The 13,852-nt window shown below is 38.6% G+C and overlaps 1 protein-coding gene across 7 annotated transcripts in view; it reads left to right on the plus strand.

Moving 5' to 3' along the window:
* The window catches only part of SMG1 (SMG1 nonsense mediated mRNA decay associated PI3K related kinase), a 98,973-nt gene that overhangs the window by 44,375 nt on the left and 40,746 nt on the right, over positions 1–13,852 (plus strand). For 6 of the 7 annotated variants that reach the window (XM_042922077.1, XM_042922070.1, XM_042922073.1 and 3 more), the window contains 13 exons: positions 354–623; positions 2,202–2,332; positions 2,471–2,632; positions 3,128–3,246; positions 4,207–4,489; positions 4,968–5,108; positions 5,686–5,885; positions 6,514–6,710; positions 6,866–7,027; positions 7,777–7,931; positions 9,718–9,860; positions 10,006–10,207; positions 13,375–13,484. In XM_042922077.1, coding sequence (XP_042778011.1) covers positions 354–623; positions 2,202–2,332; positions 2,471–2,632; positions 3,128–3,246; positions 4,207–4,489; positions 4,968–5,108; positions 5,686–5,885; positions 6,514–6,710; positions 6,866–7,027; positions 7,777–7,931; positions 9,718–9,860; positions 10,006–10,207; positions 13,375–13,484 — 2,275 coding nt within the window. The remainder of the gene's footprint in view (positions 1–353; positions 624–2,201; positions 2,333–2,470; positions 2,633–3,127; positions 3,247–4,206; positions 4,490–4,967; positions 5,109–5,685; positions 5,886–6,513; positions 6,711–6,865; positions 7,028–7,776; positions 7,932–9,717; positions 9,861–10,005; positions 10,208–13,374; positions 13,485–13,852) is intronic. The other variant, XM_042922075.1, reaches the window with a different exon arrangement.

Consider the following 13,852-nt stretch of genomic DNA (forward strand, 5'->3'; position numbering starts at 1 on the left):
GAGAGAGAGAGAGAGAGAGAGAGAGAGAGAGAGAGAGAGAGAGAGAATGAATCAATCCCAAGCTGGCTCTGCACCATCAGCGCAGAGCCCGACACAGGGCGGGAGCCCACCCTCTGAGCCGAAGTCAAGAGTTGGACGCTTAACTGACTAAACCTCCCAGGCGCCTCTGAAAATTTTTATAAACTTTCTGATGTATATAGGTTCCTTAAGGTTGGATTTTTAAAGAAATTAAGGTCTCTGATGTTCTGGACAGTGAATTTCTCGGTCTTCAAATTGATTTGTATCATCACATTAGGCAGCTAGTAATTTTATTTTCCATTTAGTTATCACTCTCCTGCATTCTCTTTTTGAAGGTTGTTGCAGTAGCCCATGCTGTTTATCAAGCAGTGCTCAGCCTGAAGAACATTCCTGTTTTGGAGACTGCCTATAAATTAATTCTGGGGGAAATGACTTGTGCCCTAAACAATCTGCTACATAGTCTACAACTTCCTGATGCCTGTTCTGAAATAAAACACGAGGCTTTTAAAAATCATGTATTCAGTGTAGACAATGCCAAATTTGTAGTTATATTTGACCTCAGTGCCCTGACTACAATTGGAAATGCCAAAAACTCGCTAATTGGGGTGAGTCTTTACTTGTAGTGTCTTTGTTTTAATCTCATTTAAGCCTCTTGTCATTGCATGTTTATTTCATTTACTGTTATCATGTTGGTGTGTCTCTGGAGTCACTGTAGAACAAAGTGCCATATTTAGGACATGCCTGGATAATTAAAATTGACAGGAATATTTTCTTGTCGTTAGATTTTGTTTTCTTCTTCCTTTCCTTGACAGCCTTTGAAAAGATTTTTTTCACATTTGTTTTATTTTTAGGAAAATGTCTTTTATGAATTTCTGTTGACTCTAGCATACCTATAAAAAATTTGTCAACATTTTCTACAGCTCAAATTTGTGTAGTTTTTTTAATACACAGCTCCTTCTTCCCTGCTTTTCTCCTTCTGTTCACTAAAGTTAGTGCTTACAGATGGTTTTACTTTTTGACTGCCTACTTTTCTCTAGGAATACTCATATATTCTTTCTTTTGGGGAAAAGAAGAAAGATAACTTTCCTTTAAGAAATTTGAAGTGACCTTGCTTTTTTGATTTATAATTATTGCTGATATGTATATTTTCCCCTTCTGTTAGACCTTGAAGGATTGAAAAACATTGCTTCTAATAAAAAATAATAGGATATAATTAAGAGATAAAGTTTTCTAAGAGGGAAGGGAGGGAAAAGCCAATATTTGATGTTTATACTTGCATACTCTCGTGATCAGATTGCCTTGTGTCACTCCACGTGTAGCTCCTTTTTTCACTGCTCCTTACGGCAGATGTTGGAAGGAGAGAGTAAACTCTACTCGGACCCTAACCTTTCATTGTTGAGCACTTCTTACTGTATATAGATTTGAGGAGGTTTTTGTCTTGCATTCTGGAAACAGTATTGGGAAGGGACAGTCAGGTGGAATGGAGTATGTTGGCCGTGGAAGGAAAAGGGAAAGATGGAAAAGGCTTAGAGTGGCAGGAGGTACCTTTTTTCTCATTGGACAGGGCACCTTGCCATTTGCAGCAGATGGAAAATTGAGGAGAGGCAGTCTAGTCTAGTACACTAAGGGTACCAAGTGCTTTGTTTAGATCAGGAATTAGTAGACTTTGGCCCGTGAGCCAAGTACAGCTCAATACCTATTTTTGTTTTTCTTTTTAAAAAACAATGTTTATTGTCATTTAATTCACATACCACATAATTCCCATTAAAATCAAGGATTTATAGTATGTATAAAAATAGTATAGTGTTGTATGTATATATATATATATATACTATATTTACTGTAGTAAATATGGTATGTAGTAAATATGGTATGTATAAAAAGTTTCTGTAAGGAAACTTTTCTGGAAACAGCCACTCTGATTTATGTTTTTGTCCATGGCTGTTTTCTCACCACCCTGGCAGAGTTGAAGAGGCGACCATTGCAACAGAGGTATCACCTGACCTGCAAAGTCTAAAATACTTATTTCTTCACAAAAAGTGAATGCTGACCCCAGGTTTAATGCACTAGATTGTTTCTGGATTTAAATCTGTGATTTTAGACTTTAAACATGTGTGCACGTACTTTGAAGGACAAGCGTGTCTTGGAGAAACCAAACATTTACTCTCTTTTTACGTCATCAGATGTGGGCACTGTCTCCAACTGTCTTTGCCCTCCTGAGTAAGAATCTGATGATTGTGCACGGTGACTTGGCTGTTCACTTCCCTGCCATTCAGTATGCAGTGCTCTACACGTTGTATTCTCATTGTACCAGGTACTGTGCTGTACGGATACTTAAAATAATTTCTTTTTAATTTTTATGAGGGAAGATGGGCACTTGAAAGTGTTGACTTTGGAACTGCTTTTTTAAAAAAAATTAGAGATGAAAGATGATTTTTCTTTTCTCTTCCAGGCACGATCACTTTATATCTAGTAGTCTTAGTTCTTCGTCCCCGTCTTTGTTTGATGGAGCTGTGATTAGTACTGTAACTACAGCTACAAAAAAACATTTCTCAATTATATTAAATCTCCTGGGAATATTGCTTAAGAAAGATAATCTTAACCAGGACACAAGGTAACTAAGTGCTAATTTCATAATATGAGGTGTTCTTAACTTTCATTAACTTAGCTACATAATTTGAGGGTAAGAAATCCAGCCTTAAGGCAGTGGGGTAGAGCAGCCTCTTCGTTATGACACACTTGAAAATACAGCTTTATTATTTAATCCAGGATTTCTTGTTCTTTCCCGAAAGAATTGAATGAAACTTCCCTGCCTGCAGTTGTGTAGAAGAATGTACCTATACAGATTTTTTATATTCTGTGCTACACCTTCTGGTTTGGGGAGATTTTCTTAAAAGGCATTCAACTTTTTGACAAAGGAATTTCTATAGTTTGAATTTTTGTTTTCTGTTGCTTGAGATAGTTAAAAAGCCAAAAGCAAACCAATGTAAGAAGAATAGATTATTTTAAAGCTTTTCTTTCTTTCCCTTTCTTTCTTTCTTTCTTTCTTTCTTTCTTTCTTTCTTTCTTTCTCTTTAATGTAAAATCAGTTGTATATTTTGTGTTTCAGGAAACTGTTAATGACGTGGGCTTTGGAAGTGGCTGTTTTAATGAAGAAGTCTGAAACATATGCACCTTTATTCTCTCTTCCATCTTTCCATAAATTTTGTAAAGGCCTTTTAGCCAACAGTAAGATTCTGTGATTTTTAAAGATTTTGTTAATCTACACTTGAAAGGGGTCTTTAGTAAAATAAGAGAAAGATAGTCACTTGAACATTTTCATAACATGAAATGTATAATTCCCATCTCGGGGCAGATGCATAATCTGTCTTAGCTTTTGTTATTTTTTTTAATGTTTGTTTATTTTTGAGAGAGAGGCAGTGTGTGCATGCGCGCATGTGGGCAGGGAGGGACAGAGAGCGAGAGAGACATAGAATTGAAAGGAGACTCTCGGCCCCGAGCTGTCAGCACAGAGCCTGACGCAGGGCTTGAACCCACAAACTGTGAGATCGTGACCTGAGCCAAAGTCAGAACCTTAGCCGACTGAGCCACCCAGGTGCCCCAAATTTTGGTATTCTTAATACATGAAAAATAAATTGTTTTTAAGTGATTGTCACATTTTTATTTTTATTTATTTATTTTTTTTTTTAATTTTTTTTTCAACGTTTTTTATTTATTTTTGGGACAGAGAGAGACAGAGCATGAACGGGGGAGGGGCAGAGAGAGAGGGAGACACAGAATCAGAAACAGGCTCCAGGCTCCGAGCCATCAGCCCAGAGCCTGACGCGGGGCTCGAACTCACAGACCGCGAGATCGTGACCTGGCTGAAGTCGGACGCTTAACCGACTGCGCCACCCAGGCGCCCCAAGTCACATTTTTAATCTTACAAAAATATATATACATTCCATATACTTTTGAAATTTCTTTCAGAAAAAGGTTTGGGTGAAGACTAGTAACTTTAAGTGGGTTTTATTGAACATATCGTTTTCCCAGCTGTTACTGCCAGTGATGGTTCTAGGCAGGAGCAATGCTTAGTCCATAGTGTGGGCGCTCACTATTTGTTGAACGAGTGAGTGTGTTCAGGAAGTTATGTACTGGCATGTGATTTCTTGTGCCAAACTGAAAGTATCTTTTAATTCCTGTTAATAGCTCTTGTTGAAGACGTGAATATCTGTCTGCAAGCCTGCAGCAGTCTACATGCTTTGTCGTCTTCCTTGCCAGATGATCTTCTACAGCGGTATGGACTAAAGCTTCTATCTTCTGACCCTGGGCCTAGTACCTTGGAACTGTTGCTGCACTTCTTTCTGTTACCTGTTTCGTTTTTTTGTAGGTGTGTTGATGTTTGCCGTGTTCAGCTTGTCCACAGTGGAACTCGCATTCGACAAGCATTTGGAAAGCTGTTGAAGTCAATTCCTTTAGATGTTGTCTTGAGGTATAACAGTTGTGTTAGAACAAACACATCCCTCCCACTATGTTTTAACTGCCTAGTAGTCCTTCAGTTTAAGAAAAGACAAATTGCCTATTAGTGAATCAGTGTCACATCTTGTGTGGCACTTCTCAGTGACTGAAGACATGTCAAAGGATCAAATTGTCCAGGTCTAGAAGAAAGTAACAAAGTTTAATATTTTTTATAAACTTAGAAGCTCATGGTAATAAGTACCGAATAATTTATATAATAGGGTGCCAAAATGTGTTTCTTAGTAGTTCAGTTATTTGAAAAACTCAACTGTAATCTTTATTTTTTACTAGGTTGATTTTGAAGCTGTAATAATATTTCAGTGTCTGTTTTGAAGTCTGTTTTATTTTTTTACTTCTGCATTTAGTTGGCAAGGAAATAGCCCATTTACAGTATGAACTAGCCTGTTCACTAAAACATTTTGTGTAACAGTGACTTTATTTTCTGTCTACAGCAATAACAATCACACAGAAATTCAAGAAATTTCTTTAGCATTAAGAAGTCACATGAGTAAAGCACCGAGTAACACATTTCACCCACAAGATTTCTCTGATGTTATTAGTTTTATTTTATATGGGAATTCTCATAGAACAGGGTAAGATTTTCTTTGACTCTTTCATCTGGGAAAAGCAACTTAAATGTACTTGAATGTCTTGACCCTACACCCATTTTTGGAGAGAATATGTCAGGAGTGGCAGAATAGAAAGTGATATCTTCTCAAATGGGTTATTTTAGTTTCCAGCAGTAGGAAGAATTGCTTCGAAGATAGCATCTGAAGAAACAAAAATGGGCTTTAAAATTGAGTGATGAAATATGTTTGACAGTTAACTATTCTGACTTAGTCATTAATGCTTCGAGGAGAGGCCTGGGGACATAGACATTCTGCAGGTGCTGAGTTGCAGTGAATGTTTTATCCTGATAGCCAAATTCTCATGGGCCATTTACCGTAATAATCCTTCCACATCGTACCCCATCCTGTTTTAACTGTAAAAGACCTCCTCAGCATGAAAGGTAGGGATATAATGCTTCTCAGCGTTAAGGGTTTTGCCTTTTGAACTAGGAAAAATTGTAGTCCCCTACGCCTGTTCCCCTTGCAAATTTTTTTATTTTTTATTTTTTTTTTATTTAATGAAGTTGTCATTGTCTGTTAAATATGAAACTACTTTTCCCAGGAAGGACAATTGGTTAGAAAGATTGTTCTATAGCTGCCAGAGACTGGATAAGCGTGACCAATCAACAATTCCCCGAAATCTTCTAAAGACAGATGCCGTCCTTTGGCAGTGGGCTATTTGGGAAGCAGCACAGTTCACTGTGCTTTCTAAGTTGAGAACCCCACTGGGCAGAGCTCAGGATACGTTCCAGACAATTGAAGGTAAGTGGCTTTGTGCTTTTTCAAACTTGGTGATAGAAGTACCTTTAAACCCTATATTAAGAAATGATGGGGGCTCCTGGGTGGCTCAGTCAGTTAAGTGTCATAGGCTTGATAGCGGATCCGGTCATGATCTTATGGTTTGTGGGACCAGGCCCCTCTTTGCGCTCTGTACTTGTAGTGTGGAGCCTACTTTGGATTCTTTCTCTCCCTCTCTTTTTGCCCTTCCCACTTGCATGTGCTGTCTCTCTCTCTTTCTCTCTCTCTCTCAAAATAAATAGGCTTTAAAAACAAATGGGTTTCTTATCTTTGTTCAGAGATTTGAGGTTATATGCTTTTTTTATTCCTCAATAATTGATCAGTCTTTCAGATAATATTTGCTAAAATAACCTTTCATTGAATAATTGTGTTGACAACAGCATGGATGTCTTTTTTTGTTAAAAAAAACTAGGGGATTTGTGTTAAGAAAACATTTTTCCCCCTAAAATAAAAGACCTTTCATGTTGTGAATTTTGTTTTTAAATGGTAGGTTAGAGAGGATGCTTGACAAATAGGAATTTGTGAAATTATCTCTGACTTCTAGAATCTTTAGAGATGTCTTTTAAATATGGAATTCTGTCTTTGCTTTAAGGTATCATTAGAAGTCTTGCGGCTCACACGTTAAACCCCGATCAAGATGTTAGTCAATGGACAACTGCAGACAATGATGAAGGCCACAGTAGCAACCAGCTTAGACTTGTTCTTCTTCTGCAGTATCTGGAAAATCTGGAGAAGTTAATGTATAATGCATATGAGGGGTGCGCTAATGCATTAACGTCACCTCCCAAGGTTGGTTCCAGTGGGTTGAGTGTTGCTTTGTAGCAGTTTCATGGTCAAGCCTGGCAGTGTGTGCAGAGCTGAAATCCCAGTAGTCTTGTGTATTTGAGACGTCTGTACCTAAAATTTTAACCAACCGTGAGCTCTTCTTTTTCTTTATTCTAAAGGTCATTAGGACTTTTTTCTATACCAATCGCCAAACTTGTCAAGACTGGCTGACGCGGATCCGACTCTCCATTATGAGGGTTGGGTTGTTGGCAGGCCAGCCTGCTGTGACAGTGAGGCATGGCTTTGACTTGCTTACAGAAATGAAGACAAATCTATCTCAGGTAAAGTGTATCTGGAGTTAATTTTAAATCTGTTGATTAGAAAAAGTTGAGTTTAATTCCTTGGTTGTGATTTAATCTATGAATGAAATAAGTTAAAATTTCTGTTCCAAGTCACTATTCATATTTTGTGCTTAGAACATGTCAAATGTTTAAGGGCTTGGAACTTTAAAGGTAGTTCTAAGAAACTTGTAGAAGAAATAGTTCTTGTAATCATTTTTAGTAACTATAATGTACAGGAGAGTGCAGGTAGTAGTTTTTTAACGTATGCGGAAGTGTATATAATAATGTTATAATGAATGGGAAGAGTGCTCGTTTATAAATGGGTTCAATAAACAATTGGAATCCAAAAATAACAAATGTTTCTTAATTCGATAATAGCAGTAGGCAATATTCAGGCATAAAATTAATCATCCTTTAGTTCATGGTTATTTATATTTGACTTTTGCTTTATATTTACTGCATATGTTACTCCTACAGATAGCACAGTTTAAATTTTGGATAACTTTTTTTTACTTTGTAAAGCCTGACACCATCTGCTGTTAAGCTTGTGTCAGTTACCTTTTGTAGCCACAGTATATGTAAAATTTCAAGAATTCTAAGCTAATAATGTAATGTTGTTGTAAAAATAATTGTTAAATACACGTGCTTTTAAATGGGCTTCGGTTGTGATCAGTGGTTGTAAATTTAGTAGATGCTTGAATTTTAATGGTATTGAGGTCTGTGGTTAATTGTTGTGAATGAACTTCCAGGGGAATGAATTGGAAGTAACCATCATGATGGTGGTAGAAGCTCTGTGTGAGCTGCATTGTCCTGAAGCCATACAGGGAATTGCTGTCTGGTCATCCTCCATTGCTGGCAAGAATCTTCTCTGGATTAATTCAGTGGCCCAGCAGGCAGAAGGGAGGTAAGTTGGAAGGTAGGAAATAGGTAATGGGATATCTTTACATTTAAACCCTCTGTATTCCTGGATAACATTGTAGTTAAATGTTAAAACAGCTTTGTTCAATTTCAGCAATTGAAACTCGCTGTGAATCACTTTACTAGGAGTCATCTTTAGTCTGTTCTTTAACAGCAAAACTTAGATGCCTTTCTTACTTACAGATTAGTAAGAAATCCTCCTTAAAATAAGATCTGCCAATTGGGGCGCCTGGTTGGCGCAGTCGGTTAAGCGTCCGACTTCAGCCAGGTCACGATCTCGCGGTCCGTGAGTTCGAGCCCCGCGTCAGGCTCTGGGCTGATGGCTCGGAGCCTGGAGCCTGTTTCCGATTCTGTGTCTCCCTCTCTCTCTGCCCCTCCCCCGTTCATGCTCTGTCTCTCTCTGTCCCAAAAATAAATAAAAAACGTTGAAAAAAAAAATTAAAAAAAAAAAAAAAAAAAGATTTGCCAATTACTTGCATTATAATTGATAACCTTTCTTGTCAGAGTCTGGTACAAACTGTCCTTCATGGCTAGAGGGCTTGCTCATTAGCCCTGTGCACTCATTCTCTAGGTAAATGAATATGTATTGCAACAGACTGTGTATATTTATGTCCGTTCTCCCAAGTCTGGAAAATGTGGGAAAAATAGAAGAACTCATAATTACATCTGCTAGTGATAACTTGTTAGTTTTGGTGTACGTGCCTCTGTAGTTCTTTTTTCTTTTATATACAGTCTTCTCCCCATGTTTCTCAGAAATGGCTGTGTTTCTGCTACTCACATCATTTTGTTTTTTCTATTCAGTAACCTTTAAAAAAATATTTTGGCATGTTAAATATTCTACAATGTTATTTTTAATGACGCAGTTGTATTTTTTGTGAGTGCACCATAATTTAACTTTCCTTATTCTTGGACAGTAAGGTTGTTTCTGATGTTTTTTACTAATCTTAATGTACCATGGCACTTAATTCTTCATAGTAAGCTATAGCTTATAATTTTGTTTCTTTTCTTTGAATTCATTCCTGCAAGTTGATTTACTAGAAGAAAGGCTACAGACCTTAAGGCTTATGATACATACTGTTGCAAAGTTATTGTACGGAAAAGAGATTCCATTTTATATCCTTAATGATAGAGTAACCCCTTCCCTTTGCTGTTGTGAATAGTGAGGGTCACTGAGAAACAACCACCCTGCCACCATCATCAGTGAAGATAATTTGTTTTAATTTATATGTTTTTAGTAATGATTAATATAACTTTCCCCTTAAGTTCTATTGACCATATGTGATTTTTAGAAACACAGATTTTGTCTTCGTGGCCTCTCATATTTTCCTATACTGATATGTCAAGTATAGGAAATCCTGCTATACTGATAGAGCAGGATTGTTGATGCGGTCTAATTTCTTGATTTATAATTTGTTTTTAATGTTTATGGTGTTTTTTCATACCTGGAAGTTTTAAATTACGCCATTAGTATGTTACTTTATGAATTCTTTTTTAAAACTTGTTCTTCTACTTAGCCTTGGCATATAATGAGATCAGATACTTAATATTTTCTGTTATTTTATACTGCCTTTAAAAAAACTTTAATAGTGTGTACATTTATTTTCATTTGTTGTGAGGAAAAAATCTAATTTCGTGCACCCCACCCCACACAAAATAATTAATTCGTTATCTCTGCTCAGTTTATTTGAGTGATTAATTTTTTTTTTTAGTTTTTTTGGAAATGAAGTCTGTGGATAATTTAAAAGTAAGGACTGTTTGAATTTGCATTGAAGGTTTGAGAAGGCCTCTGTGGAGTACCAGGAGCACCTGTGTGCCATGACAGGTGTTGATTGCTGCGTCTCCAGCTTTGACAAATCCGTTCTCACGTTGGCCAACGCTGGGCGTAACAGTGCCAGCCCCAAACATTCTCTGAATGGTGAGCGTCCAGGATTTAAATAAAAAGTCGTATACGCTCAGATAGTTTGTATTAATGATCCTGTTGTATCGTTTAGATTTCTCTGCTCATTAAAATATTTATAACTTCCCTGGATCTCTCTGTTTTATAAAATACATTTACTCAGGTGAATCCAGGAAAACTGTGCTATCCAAATCAACGGACTCTTCCCCTGAGGTTATAAATTATTTGGGAAATAAAGCATGTGAGTGTTACATTTCCATTGCGGACTGGGCTGCCGTGCAGGACTGGCAGAATGCTATCCACGACCTGAAAAAGAGTACCAGCAGCACTTCTCTCAACCTAAAGGCTGATTTCAACTACATAAAGTAAGGACTGTTTTTCAGCTCAATAAATTTTCAGCAACCTTAAAGTCTGCCTCTATGGCAGAAAAATATTAAAATTGGTACCATCTACTACTGCAGCATGTTTGAAGTTCTAGTAATACTGCTGTTCAAAAAATGACCACAATGAGAAACCAGCGTTAGATGTGAGGAAGATACTCATACGGTGGAAAACAGACTTGTTAACTGTTGAAACGGTCATTTGATCTTCATTCTCAGAGCTTATGGTTTTAAAATCAAAAGGAGTGAAAGCATATTTGTTACTGCTTTAGGAAGAGTCACATTTGATGACTTTTCACGGTTGGTGGGCTCAAGCCCCACGTCAGGCTCTGTACTGACAGCTTGGAGCCCGGAGCCTGCTCTGGATTCTGTGTCCCCCTCTCTGTCTACCCCTTCCCTGCTCACTCTCTGTCTCAAAAATAAGGAAACATTAGAAAAAAATGAACTTCTCAAAAATATTCTTGAGAGGACAGAGTTTATGAACATTTATAAAATCAGCTCCCTTTCTTTTCATCTCCATATTTCTCTGTGCATTTATTAATCCCTTAATTCAAAATGTAGGTACTGGGAGCCCCTGGCTGGCTGTGTCAGTAGAGCATGCAGTTCTTGATCTCAGGGTCATGAGTTCGAGTCCCATATTGGGTGTAGATATTATTTAAATAAATGTTAAAATTAAAAAACAAAAACCAAAATATATGTACTGAATTTCTTAATTCAAAATTTGTGTACCCCCAAGAGGTTGGGACACAGGAGTCGTTAGCTGTCCTTCCCATTGTGGAGCTCAGCTTCTAGGGAGCAAATGGGTTAATGGGTAATTTTTCCATTGAGCATGTACTATGTGCCAGGCAGTGGGGTGTAGCACCTCATGAAACATGAATTCCGACTCTTGAGGAGTTCCCTTCTAGAGGGACACACAGGCAGATAGACAAGGTTGGGAATGCCATCAGCATGACATTTGGGCGAAGACTTAAGGAAACAGATCTGATGAAAGAATAATGTGCTTTGAGTGTTCTGGAAATGGCCCAGAAAGTGGCCCAGAGGCCACTATTATTGAAGCAGAGTCAATAATAGGAGATCAGGATAGAGGGTAGATGGGGAACTGGGAGAAGGACTTTGACTCCCAGTAATATGGAATATCTTAGGTGAGATTTGAACAGGAGAGGCATGTCGTGATTTGACTTAGTCATTCCCCCTGCTGTTGGGAAGAGACTGGAGGTGGATGGCAGGGGTGGCAGCATGTAGACCATTTATCTGTGGGACAAAGGTGGAGGGAGGACAGACACTGTTAGTTGAAGCAGGAGCACACAGAACCAGGAGGTGTTTTTACGGTGCATATGAAACATGCTGAGGAGAGGAGTAAGCAGTTAAGAATTGGATTTGGAACAAAGGAGAAAAGTCTAAGCTAGAGAGTGATTTGGGGGTTCATTAGCATATAGGTGACAGTAAAAGACATTTTTTTTCTCTTCACACTTTGTACTCCAGAGCCTTTGTAAGCCACGAAATCACAGATTAAGCTCTGGAGAAGGGTGAGTGAAAAGGAAAGAAGGCCAAGGTCAGAATCCTTACGAGCATCTTTGTTCCAGGAAGGGAGAGGAAGCCACTGATAAAAACAGACACTGAGGAGAGAAAAGTCCAAGATGTAGGAGAAGCAGACTGGAATAGTCAGTCTTGTCAGAAGCTCCAGAGATGACAAGCAAGAAGAGCTTTGTAGAGAGAGATCACGAGAAGCAGCTGGGTTGAGTAGTACTATTGAGTGGTGGAGAAAGTTGAAAATCAAAAGCTTTAGTTAGGTTACTTGGGTGGTGAGTTTTTCCTGAAGTCAAGGAGAGGAGGAGGCTGTGGCTGGAGGAGAATGTTGTGTAGTTACCTGAAATATTGGAGAGTTTTAGTGTTCTTTCAAGTTCACGGGAAAGAGTGACAGGAAAGCAGAGGTTTAAGAAACAGGATAAATAACATTGAAGGATCAACTGGGCCCTGCTTTTTTTATGCCTCAAAGAAAGCAGCGGAAGTTGGATATAGACTGTTTTGGGAGTGGATAGATGGTGGACTAGAGGTAAGGGGAGAGGAAATGAAAGGGTAGAGGATAGATGGTTGGGCTTTTTGTTTGTTTTATGTTTTTTTTTTTTTTTTTTTTTTCGAGGAGTCCGTCATTAGCTGACAGTGTGAGGGCATTGTAGAGTATAGTGGGGAGGGACACGGGAACCTGCCCCTGGAGAGGACTCAGATCCAGTAGTGGCCGGAATGATCAGGGTGCTGTCACCAAACCTCGACAGTTCTTCAGTCACAGCTTACGTGAGAAGCTGGCATTTACCTTAATCCAGTCTTGGAGCTTATCCAGTGGAGGCAGGTGCAGTTATTGATGTCATATTTCCAGTGCTGGCTTCAAGCTGAGTTGTAAGGCAGGTGACACAGTGAGAGGGACAGGAAAAGATGAGAGATTAATAGACTAGAAAGAGATGAGAAACTAAGTCATCTTCTTGGTTGGAAATCAGCTGTAGTAGGAATGGGAACAGAGTGAGTGATCTGAAAGTAGCAGGAAGGAGCTAGGAGAGGGCCTCTCCTCATATGGATGCTGCAGGACTAAAGGAGTTTCAGAGGTGCCACCATTTTCAGATAAGGTGAGGAGATGGAAAGGAAGAATTCTCTGAAAGAAGAGAAACAGGTTCCGTGAGACACGTTGGAGAAGGAAGAGAGGGAGGATGGCCAGCAGTGAAAGGAGGCAGGACGAGGATGGAGCCCTGAGATAGTAGGACAGGAGCCCTCCAGGGGCTTAGGCTTTAGGTAGGGAATGGGGTCGCGTAGGGAACGGAGAAGTAGCTTGGGGAGAATCAGATGTTGCCATTGCCCTGCAGTGGTCTGTCAGTTTGTTGGATGGGCCCGGAGGATAACAGACTACAAAAAGAGGACAGGTGAGCGTGCTAAACTGAATGTCTATAGTTGTGGTTTTCCGGTTTGCCACTCCAATTTTAGTGCTAATTAAGTTGGTAGTCCCATCTTCAAAATAGAAATAAAATGATGGCCTACGTAGAAGGAACTTCACCAAAAGAATGCTGTGTAACTGGGCTTTTTCCAGAATTTGTTCTGCCTTTCTTTTGAATGATTGCACGGGCTGGATAGGGTGTGATGTAAGCTAACTGATGTTTTAATTGCAGATCACTAAGCAGTTTTGAATCTGGAGAATTTGTTGAATGTACTGAGCAGTTAGAATTGTTACCAGGAGAAAATGTCAATCTACTTGCTGGAGGATCAAAAGAGAAAATAGGTATTTGAGATAATAATCTTAAAATTAAGTATTTTATGGACAAGTTGCCCAAAATATTTGGCTTAGTATTTCACTGGAAAAATGGGAGGTTTTTGTACATTTATTTTGGGGCAGAGTCCCACGCGAAGAAACGTATGTAGGGCTGTTTTACTTACATTTGATTTGGCAAATGGAAACAGTTTAATTAAAGTTAATCTAACTTAAAAAGACTGTCATAAGACTTGGAGATTTATCTGGCCACGTTTGAAAAAGTTCAGTGTTTAAGCTAAATATTTTTCTTAGCGTCTTAATGTGGTTCGTTAATTTCCTTACCCCAACTGGCACATTCTGTAAAATACTGCACTAAAATTAGTATTGTGAGTACTTTG

Source organism: Panthera leo, chromosome E3 (assembly GCF_018350215.1).
Source record: "Panthera leo isolate Ple1 chromosome E3, P.leo_Ple1_pat1.1, whole genome shotgun sequence".
NCBI classification, from domain to species: Eukaryota; Metazoa; Chordata; class Mammalia; order Carnivora; family Felidae; genus Panthera; species Panthera leo.